This window comes from Pseudorasbora parva, chromosome 5 (assembly GCF_024679245.1).
Source record: "Pseudorasbora parva isolate DD20220531a chromosome 5, ASM2467924v1, whole genome shotgun sequence".
NCBI classification, from domain to species: Eukaryota; Metazoa; Chordata; class Actinopteri; order Cypriniformes; family Gobionidae; genus Pseudorasbora; species Pseudorasbora parva.
Genome location: NC_090176.1, coordinates 29,857,083 through 29,873,922, shown reverse-complemented (window position 1 = coordinate 29,873,922; position 16,840 = coordinate 29,857,083). Strand labels below are relative to the sequence as shown.

Here is a 16,840-nt window from a genome sequence, read left to right as displayed (position 1 = left end):
TGACGTCCTCAAGCGTGGAGAAACCCTTGCTATCGATCTCAGCTGATAGATATATGATCCAGAATCTAATTCAGAGGCTGAAATAAATTGAACAGGAGAAACAGCAACAGCAGGACGTCCGTCTCTGTGGTATGTACTGTATTTAGTGTCCTGTCAACATTTGAGTGTGTTTACTCGCAGTTTATGAGGACATGATTCGGTTTATGGACTATTGTATGCGACCAAACCTTAGTAGCAAGCAAAACGGTTTTTTCACGTCAGACTAGTGTAACGTTATACAACAGAGAACAGCAATGAAGTCCGTTAGCGCATTTGAATGACGAAGCACGCGATCGTGTCGTTTACTGATGTTTACATACGCGACGATAAGCAACAGCACAGACATTTGAAGCAGTTTTACTCACCGGCTGCTTCCAAAGCAGGACCGAACCTTTATCGCTGGGACTGCTCCCTCAAAACACACTTCTTGGAGTGTGGAGATCCACTTTGCGATGCGACTGAAGCATTTCTGCGTTCAAATCGGTTCAAATGCAGCGCTGCCTTCCCGGAATGCTGTGCTGAAGCGTTTAAGTCGCTTAATGTCAAAGTGGAGGAATGAAGTGGAGCGCGGCGCGGACTATAACTGACATTAGTGTTCACGGACGACTGGATCTGCAGCTGAGAGCAGTGTTTACGGCCGTGCATTTCCTCTCTCGCTCTAGTCACGCGCGCGCACCCTACTGGGAGAAGAGCCCGTACGGCCCATACAAGGACCTTCCGGTCTATTAACGTCAAGCCGACCCATACTCGAAAAAAACTCTCCGAAACTTGTGAGAAACCGGAAGGAGTATTTTTAACACAGAAATACTCCATCAAACATCCAACATTAGTTTTTGAAACTTTGTCTATGTTTAGGATGGGAATCCAAGTCTTTAACAGTGTAAAAAGCTTTTAACCCCCCCCCCCCCCCCCCTTAACAAGAACTAATTCACTGATTGGAGGACATTTAAAAAGGCGGCCTTGTCTGTTGCTGATTCAAATTAAGATTCGTAAGTTACTAAACCCAACAATAATATGTGAACTAATGTATAACTAACCAGATTGACTTTATTTCTGTTTTAATGAAAATAATAGTTTCATTGGAAGTCACCATGATGGAGATGAGTTATTGCTTTAGTTGGGCCCTTGACCCTTGACTGTGTAATATTAGTGTTTCTCAGGCTGCTCTATGTTTGTGAGACACATTTGTTGTGGAACACAAAGTCAAGAGAAAATATCATCATGTGATGCTGTTTATTCATTGATGAAAATAACATCATCATGTAATGACAGAATCCATAATCTAATACAGAGTCCAATGCTCTGCTTGTTGAAGTGATTAATAATAGTTTTGAAGAATTATTAATAATAACCATGAGATCTTTCACTGTTATGGTAATTGAACTTTTAATATATATATATATATATATATATATACGGCATTAGTTAGACACACACAGACATGAAGAATCTGCGTATAAATCTCTACTATGGTGACAATCCCAAAAAAATTATTAAATTATTCCAATTAACAGATCAACTCTGAACATAAAACAAGCTACAAAAACATCAGAAGAAAAGAGCAAAAGTAAAAGAAAATAGTAAGAATCAAAGAAAATGAGTCGCAATTTCGATGCATAATTTATTCATGTCGCAATGCATGGTGGGACCCATGGGGAAGTTTTGATTGGTTGTACCCAGCATGGTGTACTGTACTGTGTATCCAGTTGGGTGAACTTAGCAATTAAAGTAGAGTGAACGTGAGCACCAAGTTAAGTGAACTTAAATATACAAGTTTTGGGAGACTCCATTACTCAATTAAATTGAGGGAACGAGTTTGAATCAACTTATTAGGGTTTTCAGTGAACATATTATCACGTTCCCACTAGTTTATATTTAATGGCTGTGACAAAACTAAGTGAACCAAACTCCCAGGAGGTCTCCCCTCCCGGTCACCAGGCCACTAAAAGAGACTTAAGACTTTACCCCCTATAGTTTCTGACTGCAGCATTTTATAATCTTTTTTTTTTTTTTTCATTTTGGTATGTTTTTCACAGTGAATTCTTTCATTTAAATAAAACAGGTGTGAATTTGAGAAAAACAGGCTGCGTTGGGCCACTACAGGGAATTGAAACCCATCTGGCATCCCTTCAGACATGACAATATCACTTTTCCAGAATGTGGCCACGGCTGACAGCGACAACTTAAATGAATCAACACAGCGGAGGCATATGCGATTTTCTAAAGCTGACATATTGAACAATATCTTTTTCAACCTATGGCTGAAATGGTTGAAGCCTGTCAACCCCACCATTCCCCCTTGGCACTTGCTCTCACATGGAGCACTTTGATACATTCAGTATGATTTAGAACCACTACCTTGGACAAAACTACTTCGGCAGGAGGGGAGGAGATCAGCAGGAACTTGAGAAATGGCTCTTTTATCAGCACTAAAGTGCTGGTTGATCGATGGGCCGAGATTAAAGAGACTCTGATGCTGGCCACGCTTGAGAGAGACATCAGGAGAGCCTGCCAGGACAAGTTTCTCAGAAGTGTGTTTATGCGAGTAAGAGTATAGCCGATTTGGTAACTGGGTTCAGCTGAGGACAGGAGTAGCATGGGGATTCAGGCCAGAACATTCCTCTGGAGAGACACGATCAGGTTGGCCTGAGGCAAAAGTATCTGCGTTTTGAGGATACAGTCCAAAAGCGCACATTTGCGCACTGCTTGGCATCAACTCAGCACTATTGGTAAACCGACAAGCTTCCTTATTTTCTTAGCGATCATTTGTAGTATCCAACATTTATTCAGATTGAAAACAGCAGGTTTGATTGTGCTTTCAAATTCATGTGTGGCATCTCAAGAAGCATTCTGTACAGCAATGTGAATGAGTTGAGCAATCTCTTTTTGCCCTCCAAGAATTTGGCATTTTCCTGTAAGTACATATGACTGGAAATTCAGCAGAGATTGAATCCATCACAGGAAGGTGAATAACTGCCAGATTTCCCCAGAGCTATACAGTACGTGCACATTCAAACAGTTAAGTCGAAACATGCCCGTATGTAATTAGCAGAAATTATGATTGCTCATACAGTTAATGATTTGAATAAACTTTTGCATGTAACTCGCCCTACAGCATTTGTGCTACACTTTAAAAAATTAAAAACAACCCAATGTTGGGTCAAATATGGACTAACCCAGCAGTTGGGTTGTTTTAACCCAGCGATTGGGTTGTCTTAAGCAAATATTTAACCGAACCGTGGGATTAAAACAACCCAATCGCTGGGTTAAAACAACCCAATTGCTGGGTTAGTCCATATTTGACCTAACATTGGGTTAAAACAACCCAGCATTTTTAGAGTGTATGGACATTAATGGATCTTGGTTAACCGTTCTCATGATACCCCCACTTTGATATTAATAAGATAATTATTCAAGTATGACTTTTTTACTTGAAAACTCCATTGCTTGAAAAAACATAATCCACTCTGATGACACCAATATGCTCTTCATATTGCCATATAGGCAATTCATAACTATTTTATGTTTTTGGCAAATTGTTGACTAATTCTGATTAATTTGTATCATCTGCTTATGGCCAAGGGTGGACCTGTTTATGGCTAACTTCTTCTATATAAAAAAATCATACATTTCCGAATGAATCACATCACAAAAATTCATTCAAAATTTTCACCTTGTAAAATGAATACATTTTGTCTGAAGATCATGTTCATTTTGTGCCCAGTTTAAAATGTACAGACCCAAGAGGAAGAGCAGTGAAGGACAGCCATTTTCCAGCCATTCAGACGTGGTTCTCTCCTCACGACATGTAGATTACAATAACTGAGGGAGATCAAATGAAGTGGTTTTTTAATTGCAAGAGAGAGGCTATTAGTGAAGTGCCCACGCAGAACCAGCTCTGCTCGGCCATCGCTACCACATTTCACTGCAAATTAATCTATATAAATAATTAAAAAAAGGCAAGAAAGATGATAAAAAACAGCAGGGAGATTCGCTCACAGACAGTAGATATAATAATTACAGAAAAGGGCAAGACGAAATGTGGGGACAACAAGACGTGGAATGAGGTCAGAAAGCTAAACAACGATCAAGGTGAAGGAGGGTAAACAACATGTTCCTGAAGAGTTTACTCTGGTGTCATCCGCTATACGTGTCAGCTCTGACATATGTGGCATTTTCAAAAGTTTACCTTTGTTTATACTCTTTAATGTGTGATAAAACCGAAAGTCCAAGCCCTCAACGGCTCGCTAAGCTTACTTTTTCACAGATTCCTAATGTATTCTTCCTTTCTTGTACAATGAGTATTTCACACGCTCTTTCTTTTCTGATGTTTTAAATGTGCAGTGTGAAGACTGCAGCAGTGCTGTATTGGGGGGATGTGCAGTACCATCTGTGCTGTGCTTTTGAAGGTCATTAGCAGGTCCGCATGGAATCTGTGCTCACAAAACTGCAGATTTACATGGAATTGAAACATTGGTGTTTTACAAAGTTCTACTACATGTTTGTGTGTTGAAATGCTTTCAGCTATCAATAAGAGTGTATACTCTCTCCCTTTAACACAATTTACCACATTCAATGCGCAAAAATCTGAGTCTGGTTATTAGCCATCACATGCTGGAGAAAGTATGTAAATTACTGTTTGCGTGTAAAATAAAATCCTTTGCTTTTTAGAACGCTCAAAATTTGAGGTTCTGCGCCGAATATTCACTAAAGAAACCTTTATGACCACATTTGAGTCATGAGGTGCCATGACACTTTTATAACCCATAATGCAACATTAGTGCTCATTATGAAGGGGTTGTGATTTTAAAAGAAAGCCCCGGCAATAAATGTATGAATACAATAATCTCACAGCATGCTGGTCTCTATACTGCTCATGTTTTCAAGAAACATCTAACTTCCCACTTGAACTCCACAGATGCTGACCTAGATATTAATATACTTTCCATTTCCCTACCCACATCCTGTTTAATATCCACAGACATCCTTTTGTTACAACCTTACCTGTTACTACTTCAATTTTTGTGTAGTACACTGCATGTAGTGTATAGGGTTGTCAATTTGAACATTTAATTTAGCACAATGATATAATATGCTAATAATATACACATAGTTAAAAATGCTTTTAATCATTACACACATTAACTGCAAATAATAGTTTAATTTATCAGCATATTAATTGTAAGCCACTTTGGTTGAAAGTGTCTGCTAAATAAATGTAATATGTTATTAATCAATTTTTATTTTTAATTGAATGGCAGCTCTATATGTGCTATATGTCTATGTCTGAAAATGTTCCAATGTTTTTTTCATCCCTCTCGAAGAGTTGAAATAGTGAAGATGAGGGCAGAACGCTTGAGTGTCTGAAGTGTTTAGCTGTGTTGGGTCTAGTGGATGTCAAGAGGCACAGCCAGGAACGTTTTCTCAGGTCATGTAGTCATAATACAGCCTTCAACCCCACAACCACCAGGTAAAGACAAACACAAAAGTGACCCCCTGCCGGTATGCCCAGGTGTGGGGCGACACCACAGCAGGGGGCAGCTCACAACCTTTAGAGCAAGGCTAGATCATGCAAGCTTTCCTTGAAAGTCATGCTGTCAAAGCCATTTTGATTCCCAATGTGAGCTGTTTATCAGGAAAACATTTTACAAAAATCTTAAGCTACCATGGTTCAACTGACATGCTGTGATAGCTGATACAATGATTGCATGCTATTATATAATTGGGGGGACCATTAGAGAATATATATTTTTTAAATAAATAAATGATTATATTAGGGCAGCAGTGCCAAAGTGAAAATACCGTCACATACATGGAAAATCAATTATGCCTCGGCTCTTATTAAACAAATGTTTCAGTGCTTCACTGTTTGTCAGTAGTGGTCAAGATAACAATGAAGTGAAGATGTCCAGTGGAACAGCATGTCTAGTGACAGACGCATTCGTGCTGTGAGGAATTTATCACTATGGCTCCATCAGTCTCTGCCCAGCCAAGCTGCCAGTCTTTGGATGAAACCCCACTTGGCATCGGCCACTAGCTTTTCATTTCAGCCACGGACAAACCGAACCATCAGGGAATGAAACACAAAGCAGTTTAAAAAAATGATACAAACATAATCTGTGGGGTCCCTTCTTTGCTCCCTAAACATTCATACGAGGACATCTTTAGAAGTTCACTTGATTAAAGTTGTTCAATTTGAATGGCATCAAACAATGATGTAAATGATGGCAAAAATCATTGCAATAATTTTTACATACTGTATATATTACAATCATTTAGTTTATTTAAATGTACATATTACATATTATAATATATTTAAATTGAAATATTTTGTCATATTTGAAACCACAAAATTGTAATAAATAATAATAATAACTTTTGCACCTTTAAGGCTCCAAAGTGCTGCACACAAGATAATCAATGCATCAATTAAAAAAAAAAAAGGGGGGGGGGGGGTAAATTAAAAACCCAGGCAATAAAATAGAACAAAAGTCAACAAGCAAACAACTCTTAAGTAACTCTCTGCATCATAAGTTGAGCTTCCCTATAGTTCAGGAGGAAGAGAGTTCCAATGGATAGGAGCATAGGAAGAAAAAGCCCTGTCGCCTATAGATCATAAGTGGGTTTGAGGGACAGCCAACAAATTAGATTGTGAAGAGCAGAGTCTATGATTTGGAATGTAAGAAATGAATAACTCGTGATAAATAATGTGGGGCCAAGCCATGTCAGCGTTTAATGTCACCTAACCGCAAGCCAGTTCAAGGACCTCAAAATAGTGATGTGACTACATGTCCAGGTCCCCAGTCAGGATCCTGGCGTCCGAGTTTTGTACTTGTGCAGGTGATTGTTGATATTTTTGACATTTATTATGATGATAATTGTGATTTGGATAAATTATAAAATATGTACGCAAAGTTGTGGTCACATTTTACCATTGTTCTGCAAATTTTAGTGGGAGAAAAAGTTATTTTAACAGGAATCCACATGATCAGAAAATTTGTGTGCGGGTGAAAGATTTTGCAACGGGTTCAAGTTGGTCACACGAATTTGCCCCCTTGACCAACAGAAAACTGGTTGGTTTGAACCATAGACTGTAAAAAAATATGGACGTAGTGTCCGTGACGTCACCCATAGGATTCTGATAAGCCGTTCTGAAGCTTAAAGTACGGGCGAGCTGGGCGTTGCCATCTTGTGAGCGAGTCAACGCGTGTCACTCCCGGATAACAGAAAATGGGCAAAAAGGCGGGATGTGTGCGGAGCTGAGGTGACGCAATAACTATAGACGGCGGATAAATGGCTATCCCCTTGTAACCACGCCCTTAATTATGCAAAATCTTAAGGCTTTATATAACGTAAACGAATGAGTTATAAAAAAAATCACCCCCCTCAGAGTTGTCATAAGGATCAAAATTAGCCTTATAAGCCAAAACCACAATTTGTACCAGGCTGTAAACATGATTTTTTCTGCTTTAAAGTTGAGAATTTTAACATGGGGCTCAATGAGATTCTGCTCCCTTCTGGAGCCTGTCCCTAGTGGCCAGTTGAGGAATTGCAGTTTACATTACTTCCGTATTGGCTTCAAGAGAGATCACGGGAGGTTGCCGCTTGGTTTGAACATGACTACTGTGAAAGTGTTGCTTCATCACTTCACTATCAGTGACCATAGACAATGGATCTTTTTTCCATCGAAATATTGCAAATATGATCACACCCTTACTTTTGTCGCCTATAGGGCTGCGTTTCCCTAAAGCATTGTAAGCCTAGATCGTAAAATCATTGTCACCAATGGTCTCTATACGATCAACTTAGCTCACAATACTTTTGGGAAACGCAGCCCTGACTGAAAATATATGCTTCCTGCGATTTGAAACTTCAGTTATGACAGCCAAATACCTTGTGACAAGCACTTTGCAGGGCACTATTGGGGTGAATGCAAGGTACCAGTACAGTTTCATGGATTTTTATTGATACAAAGACAAATTAATGAAGAAGGTTAAATTTAAATGTGTGAGGAAACTCACATCACATTGAACCCACCATGGCTCAATGTGCTAAAGCATGTCCTAACCAATAAGCCACGGGTCTCTATGGCACAATATGAGCTCTGAAACCAAAAACAGACAGGCAGCATGTAATGTGAAGTACGTAAAGTCAAACTGTGGGGCGTGCGTGCTCTTATTTCACCATATGCTGTGACTATTTTCCTACCTTTTCATGAGCCGCTTCATCCTCAAGGGGAAAGTCATTTATTCCTCCTCTTGTGTCTGTGGCCCAGAGGCACTGATTCCATCTAAGGAACTGAAAAATAATTAAGAGCTCTTTCTGCTTATTACGTGTTTGCTGTAAGGCACCAGCTTTTCCATATGCTTTTCAGATTTATATACAGCACTGTAGCCTGACATAGACAGCAGGACAATGACAAGGTCAGTGATATTTGAAAAAACAGGATGGCAGTCAGATCATGAAAAGCATGAAACACTGCTTTCAACTGAAATACCCATTTCAGTCTGCAACCCGGCGGCATATTAATGCCATAGCCAAGGATTGGAAGATTGAGTTGATATGTTTAGGTTTTATTTATTCTGTTACAGTTTTTAACATGTTGACCCTCTCTCTTTCTGCCTCACATGCAGGCACATGCACAGCACTACATTAGTGAGATTAAAGCTAATTGGGCATGTGTCATTTTGGCCTGGGTCACTCAGGTAATCTCCAGTCACCTTTAGTATCTGAGACAGTTACACTCAACCTTAAGCCTCTGCCTTAAAACAAATCTGTTTCATGCATGCGTTAATCTCTACTAGTAGTAGTATGCAATAACAGCACTTGTTTCATCTAATAATATTGGTAAATTAGCTCTGCCATTGCCTTGTGTTTGCTGCATATCCTTTTATGTTTATATCGTAACATTAAAGATGCATAGAAAAGAGTCACTGAAATGGTGAAATGAGCCTATAATTGTCTGATGGTTTATTTTGATGTGTTGTAAAACTGAAATACTGCAATAAATCTAGTAAACATCTTTAAAATTAAATAAATAAACTTGAAGGGCAAAATATATTCAAGATATTTAGACTTGTTTACTGAGAATATAGGGATAGTTCACTAAAAATGACTCGCATATTTACTCACCACCCTAATGATGCTCCCAACCTGTATGACTTACTTCATTCTGTGGGACATAAAAGAAGATATTTTGAAGAATGTTTCACCGTTTTTTTCCCGTTAAAGGAAATAAACCAAAAACAATAGATGAGCTAAAACTGAGGCAAAAATAGACAAAGTGGCCGTTCACACACAACCGTTTTACATTCCACTGCTCTGCTTTTCTAAAGTTTTTCTATAAACACGCTAGACGGACGTGTTTTACAGTTTCACTCGTGTCTCTTGCATTATCTCGCGTATGACATAGCGTTCTAAAAAAAAAAAGCGTCCCGTGTTAATGACCTCTTAGACATAATGCGTTTTCAAACCTGCAATGCTTTATTTTGGTTGACGTTTTTAATTTAGAAAAGAGCAGTGTGCTGCAGGGTTTTATTTTATGTTGCTAGGCAACCCCAAAATCAGCTGTGCTGTCAGTCTAATCAAGGTAACTGTCACCACAATGGAAAGCCCACCTCTCCATTCATTCGATTGGGGGGGGGGGGTGTAATGACGTTGTACGCGTGCGTTTCGGCTCAGTTGATTTTTTTTCAACTTCATGCGCTCAGAGCGCTCCTACAAAAACACGAGGCCTTAGCACCTCCTCAACTCCTTAGGAGCGTGCAATAGTGTAAAGCTGAAATGATAAATGTTCTTCAAAGCAAGTTCATCTTCCTAAGATGCATGCATTTTTAAAGGTTACTGTATAATATAGAGGGGGGACAGAATAGACCCTATGCTCTGAGAGACGCCACAGTATGTTATGCATGGTTAAACCATCATCACCATGGATATCTCAAGCATACATACAGTTTTTTTCCAGAATACATTTCAGGACTGTTTTCAGATCTCTCTAGCTATTATTGTAGAACATCGGCCTGCGGAATAGCTGTAATTTAGCATTTGAGACTTGATTACAGCTTTCAGAGATAAATGATAGGGCCTCGTTAAGGCTGCCATAAAATAATTAAATCAAAGGAAAATGAAAGGGAAGTGGAAGATGATGCCTTGATTTGCTGTTATGGTGAATGAATAGGGGTATTCTTGTCACGTGTCAAGGCTCAGCATTAATGTGCTTTAAGAGAACAGGATGTAATGTGATTTGCCAGCGCTTAGGCTGTGCGCTTAGCCACGAGCAGGAAGAGGTAATATAAGACGTAAGAATGTGGCTTAGAGCTCATTTTCCAGGCAGGGGTTATGTTTGCACCAAATACGCAATCTGGCTGATTTCATCTTTGACACAGTAATTCATTGATTTAGCCTGATGTTAGTACAAATACACAGAACCAGGTCCATTGTGATTGGGGCCTGGTCGTAGGTTGTGCATAATTATTGGCAGCAGTGGCAGACAAAGCACCAAGGGAAATGTTAATTAGCCACACAGAAGAGCCACATGTCCATCCGGCCAAGGACGCCCGGTCCAACCGGTATGACAAGCACTGACAGATGTGCTGCCATCTCGCACTCTCCCTTTGAAATTTATCAGGATAATCCCCAGCACGTTTAGAACTTTGATTAAAAGTTAATGAACTCACAGGAAGAGATATGTTAGGCATGTGAATCCGGCAGTCAACCCACGAGGCAGAATATTCTTCGTGGTCCAGTAGAGAGCATGTGTGCATGCTGTCACTGAGACACTGTGCTGACAACACGTCATTAGAAGTATGTGTTAAGTATCCACGCGAGCATTGTGCGGTGCTTGGGACTGACTTAGCAAAGAGGTTCCTGTGTGTCACAAGGTCGATAAAATGGCACGTGTCGTGAGGGAATGTCATTTCAATGGGTTATTGTAATGACCTTCCATGGGAGCGCACGGCTGCTGCAGATAAATTCCATTTTCTAGCTCTTAATTACGATGAGCTGGAGGGAAGATAAACACTTAACAGCCACTCACAGTCAAGTTGACAGTCCCTCAAAGGCCACAAAAGAGTAATTCCATTCTAGATTATAAACCATACATTCAAAATCATTAGCTGCACAATATGGACCAATGAAGTTTCCTGGTTGGTAGTGACAATGGCAAGGAATCTTTGTAATTGCTTGACAACACTGCTCTGGCCTTGAGCAATTGAGAAATAATTCCTGTTGATCAGCACGTAGCAGATGACGGCCAAGTGAACTACTATCAATGCCAGTGTGGTGGGATGGTAGAAAAGATGCTCTAGTCTGTACATGTACTGTACACTAAACCTCTAAAGACCCTAAGGGAAATTTAAGGAGTAAACTGAAAGAAAAACTGTGTGTCAATATGTCCTTTAGGGAGAAACCCAACGACTTGTATTAGCAACAATTCAGAGTTTGGAAAATACAACTTCCAATAAATCTCTATTACATCTAATTCGCTTTACAAAAAAAAAAAGGTAAAACTCTGCTCTGGTTTAAGGCCTTCAGGCCTTGATTCGTGTAAGGGTGAATTAACTTTTTCAGACTTTTTTAAGATCTCCAGAAACCCTATTGTTATTTTTAGTGTTAATAATAATAATAATAATAATAATAATAATATAATTTTTGGTAATTTTTGTCAAAAGTATACACTGTAAAAAATTATTTAGAAAAAGTTACCTGGTTGCCTTAAAATTTTGAGTTCATTGAGATTTAAATTTTGAGTTAATACAATGAAAATTTTTTGAGATTTGACAACCTTTATTAAAATATTATTAAAATATTTTGTAAGCATATTGGGTAATTGTGTGGGTTTTATTTCTGATGACGCAGTGAAACATGCCAAATAGTGCTATTTTCATGATTTATAATTTTTTATGTGGTTCAGATACAATAATATTTAGAGTTTCTCTTTATTAAACACATTTCCTTCATTGTATCAACTCAAATTTTTAATTTCAATAAACTCAAAATTAAGGCAACCAGGTTACTTACTTTTTTAGGTTAAACCAACAAAAAACAATATTTTTTTACAGTGTATGTATTTTTTACATGGCCTTCAGTAATGTTAAAACAGATGTGTACACTATCTATCCATCTATAGAGATGCATTGGTTCTTTTAAAAGGGAAAGAGGTGGTGTGGAGGTTGGTAGAAAAGAGCGTTCTTCAGCATTCTCTCGGGTTTGAAATATCAGGAGAGGGAGACAAAGTGCGGTGGGCACTGTCATTGATCATATGTCTTTGACCTTCACAATAGCTTAGTTTGAATATTTCCAAAGTCACCTCAGGTTGGTGGAAAACTGACATTTAATTTGTGAAATGTATGCTCCAGAGTGCTCTTTTTACATTTAGCTTCTCAAAACTTCCAGCTTTTTTCTGCATGCACTGAATCAGAAACAGAAAGACTTCAACAAAGGTTCAGATCACTGCAGCAATGAAAAAAATGCTTATGGTTAAATAGGGCATCAGGATTATGTGTGAATATTTGTGGATCAGATTACATAGGCTGCATTGGGCCAGGTTGGGAGTTGCTATTATGTTACAATGAGAGCAGCACACAAATCACTAAGAACAGTCCTCTGTGGAGACCTTGTAATGTAGATTTATGATGCTTTTTATTTAAAAAATTGTCTGGTTAGTACCTATCTTAAGCCACTAGATGATTTGTTATAGTACATTTAAATGTCTGGATAAAAAAGAAATGTTTTAAATTAGATTGAATTAAAATACACTAAGCTGCTTCATATATGGTCAGTCCTGACCATGACAACACCACAAAATATTTAAAATGTATACAAACGCATATTAAAATCAGCAACTGTTTACCACAGGTGTACAAATTAGTTGTATAGTTAATGCAAATTGAAGTATGAGTGAACTTTAACTTCTTATGAATTCAGACTTTCCTGTCAAAATGTGACTGTAAAAAATGCATTGGGTGTATATTCATGTAAAAAATATTTTTTTAAAAAATTTTTTATTTAAAGGCAACAATATTAAGGTGAAACATCCAGAAAATGTTTTTCCCTTTATCATTGCTGACAACAACAATGGCAAATTATTTCTAATTAACCATGTAGGCATTTCATTTTTTTTGTATGAGCAAAACAATGAATTAATCATTACCTACTTGTCTTTCTGTGATAATTTCCTTTTCATATGATTCCTGTTGCAAATATCTTATGCATGGTTTCACAGACAGGGCTTATATTAAGCCATGATTAAACCTTAGTTTAATTAGGGTAGCTTTTATAAAAAATGCCCGGTGTGCATCTCGAGACAAAACAATGGCACTGACATATTTTAAGATATGTCAGTGAAAGTTGCTTTCAGTTAAAACAGCTCAAACGTGAATTGTAGTAAGCCCTGTCTGTGAAACCAGGGGTTAAAGTCTTAGCTATAGAAAAGCTTTTTGAACATTATTACTGTTATTGACCATGTCAATAGCAGGGATATTGTCACACTATGGGGTAAGTTGTTATAAGGGCCATCGAACACCCTGTGACATATTGAAAACTTTTTCTGTGTACAAGCATCTATTCTGCTTCAAGTGAGATCTTAAAAACTGTTTATGAGAAGTATTAATTTATAACACAAATGTATGACAAGGTGTAGTCTCCAGACTAACAGACTTTTGATCTGGACACCAAAAGTTTAGAGGTTCAGAAAAGATTAATCACTATCTGGCTAACTGAGATTTATGGAGATAAATGTTAGGATTATGATTTTTCAGTATACTACTGCACAACATAAATTTATATTAGCACATTTGTTGTTAGAGCATTTGGACCCAGAAATTGTGACATCAGACTTAACAATTAGATTATAAGCTTTGCTTTTCAGCAAAATTTGTATAATAATTATGGGTGACACTTGGTTTGGGGAATATGTTTATATGTAATAGGTAACTATGCAGGAAGTAATGCAAGACAAATGAGTAGCACTACATTAACACTTCGGCTACTACTATTAACTAATATGGAAACAATTAACTAATCAGTAAGTAATATCAAATGTATTAGTTAGTTTAGTAGTTTAATATTTAGTTCTTTATTAGGTCATCAATAAGTACTGAATGAGATTGGCCTCTTTAACTAATAACTATAAAAAATTATAAAGAATTACCAATGAATTACTAATCACAGCATAAATGTGTATCTGAGACATAAACAATTGTTTCACTGCCGAGTAACTAGATAATACTTGTGTAATTATGATGCATTTTATGACTATGTTCAGAGTAAAAATATTTTTAAAAAGACAATCTTCAAAAACTAGCGTATATTGATAGTCCAGGTCAGTTCTTGAAGAGGTAATAATACCACTTCAGTAATTAGTAATGCAATTTATTTATGTGTTTAAATCTATCTAAAAAAATAAATAACATGTCATTGTCAATGAACTCTCAGAGTACAAGTAGACTGTTAGGGATAGAAGAATAATTTGCATGTACTTGCATAGTTACTTAGAGACTGTCTCCTTAATATCTTTATAAATACTTTATTTTGATGGTCCCCCCAACAGACTATAATACCTGATAGTTGACGGGTTGCAAAGTTACTTATCGTTAGTAGAATGCTAGAAGGGATTTATAGAAATAAAGTGTTCCCATAATATTTATCCCATAAATGTGCATGCATTTAGCTTCTTCTACTGCCTTTTCAGGTGGGAGTGATTTGGAGGCATTGCTCTGCTTGAAATATTAGACCATTAGCATTAATAACAACATTTTTACATATATTTTATGGAGGGCTCTATGCATAGAGCCATTACACACTTCTGTGATTGGAATTCTCACTCAACCCCTTGGCTATAGTTTTTAAGATATAAAACTGGTTACGTGTACGTGTCCCATGTAAAAAAATAACTAGCCCAGTCTTCCCAATATAGTGCAACATAAATTAAACGACAATTCTGCATTTTAATTCACCTTTTATAAATTAGAGGGTGTTACATCACATGTATCCTACACTACTATTAACATACAGTGAATAGTTTACTGCCTACCTTCGTCATTCTACTGCCACATACAAACCCCTCATAAGAGAGGGCTGGGTTTATGTGAAGCACGGTGGTTGGTTTCAATTATTTACATATGCGATTCTGATTGGGTAAAACGCTTGTCAATCGGTGCGGTGCCTCGCCTACGTAAAAAAATGGGCGGGTAAAGGCAGTGGAGGACAGAAAAAAACAAAAACAATCCGCCCGGGCGTCCATCTTGAATACAGTAAGCCAACGGTGACTGACAGCAACGGAGAGCGAAATCGCGATAAATTGAGTTCTGACCGCTCGAAAAAGTCGACCGACTGCGAACACCGGGAAAATACATATTGAAGGATTACATTTAGTGACGTTATCTGTCAATTCCGTCTAATTTTTAGCGTCATATTCCCGACGGGGCTGATGAAGTTATTTCAGAGGCTGTAACGTTACATGCTAAGCTTTATTCATCCGTCGACATGTCTTAGTTTAAAACGACTGTTTGTTTCAACTACCTACCTTAGCAGTTCTGGAAAAGCTTTGTAAGGTTGGTAATTGCAGGTTTGACTCATTAACACCCGAAGGAAATGTGGATATTGCGCGTTTGGCCATATTTAAGTCCTTCACTGTCAACTTGAGCTCGCGCGTGCGCTGAATCGTGCGCGTGACCCCATTTATTTCTCTTTATATATGATCATTTGTACTACATATATTTTAAAAGAAAAATAAGCGAATTAAGCGTGATGTGGAAATATCGTTTAGGGATATTAATTCCATTTTTATCCCCGTAAATGTGCTTGCATTTAGGGTTCTGCCATATACTTTTCAGGTGGGTGTGATTTAAAGACATTGCTCTGCTTGAAATATCAGTTCCTTTGCATTAATAACATTATTTCACATATATTTTATGGGGGGTTCTATGCATTGGTTGTCCAGTTCTGTTCACTGGAAATGGGAGATGGCCCATTTACTGAAAGATCTTATTGGACGGGCTCGTTTATTCTGAGCGCGCGACAGGGCAACATTGTACAGATAGTATTCGTAACGTTACGCGTTGGAATTTCCTCGTTATTGAAATGGGTTGTCAGGAAAACTGCATAGACAACCATATATCACTTTATTTCTAAAAGATCGTCTGCTTTGAATGAACTATCACTAGTGGACACTTTGATGCCGTTTCCCAGTCGCTAAATCGGAGGACTATAAACTGCCATTGGATTTGTGCACTGCCATATATCACTGACTCAGTGACATGGATGTGTTTCACTGACTGCTGATCAGTAGTTCGTGGGAAAACTTGAATGCAGAGACTCTTGGATTTTGTAGGACAAGACAGAAGATTGAAAAAATGGGACCTGCAACAAAGCTCGCTTTTGGAGTGTTCCTCATCTCCTGCTCCTCAGGTGGGTATTATATGTTGTGACCCCTTTAAATGCAATTTTTGCAGAGTGTTCGTTTGTGTCATGACATGTTTTTTCTTTTTCTTTCTGTGTATGTATGTGCCACCGGAGGCTGTGTCTCGTGTTACTCCGCATTGAGATCGAATTCACTGGTTTCTCGTAAAATAGCTACATAACACCATCTGAATATAATCTGAGCATGCACCATTAAGGAGCAGCGTTTACTGCCAGGATTGTGCAGCTTATTTTTTCAGTGACTGGTTTGACAAGTTTCCAACATGAAGACCCGTTCAGTAGAGTTTAGAAAACACACTAGTAGTGTATTGAAGTACTGTATGTATATAATATTGACCAATATCCTTGTGCTGGCTGTTGCTCCTCGTGCATGCATGCATGT

At 38.0% G+C, this 16,840-nt stretch overlaps 1 protein-coding gene and 1 long non-coding RNA gene across 3 annotated transcripts in view; one reads left to right on the top strand and one right to left on the bottom strand.

Annotated features, from left to right (window-relative positions):
* Positions 1-6,481: 6,481 nt before the first annotated feature.
* Positions 6,482-15,682, bottom strand: LOC137075374 (uncharacterized). Its single transcript, XR_010905028.1, has 3 exons — positions 15,563-15,682; positions 9,172-9,211; positions 6,482-8,337 (listed from the first exon to the last, which is right to left on the bottom strand). It is a non-coding gene; the product is annotated as an uncharacterized lncRNA (long non-coding RNA).
* The window catches only part of acvr2aa (activin A receptor type 2Aa), a 56,837-nt gene continuing 55,217 nt past the window's right edge, over positions 15,221-16,840 (top strand). Inside the window, exon 1 of one of the 2 annotated variants that reach the window (XM_067443826.1) lies at positions 15,221-16,446. In XM_067443826.1, coding sequence (XP_067299927.1) covers positions 16,392-16,446 — 55 coding nt within the window. In that variant the 5' untranslated portion in view covers positions 15,221-16,391. The remainder of the gene's footprint in view (positions 16,447-16,840) is intronic. The other variant, XM_067443827.1, reaches the window with a different exon arrangement.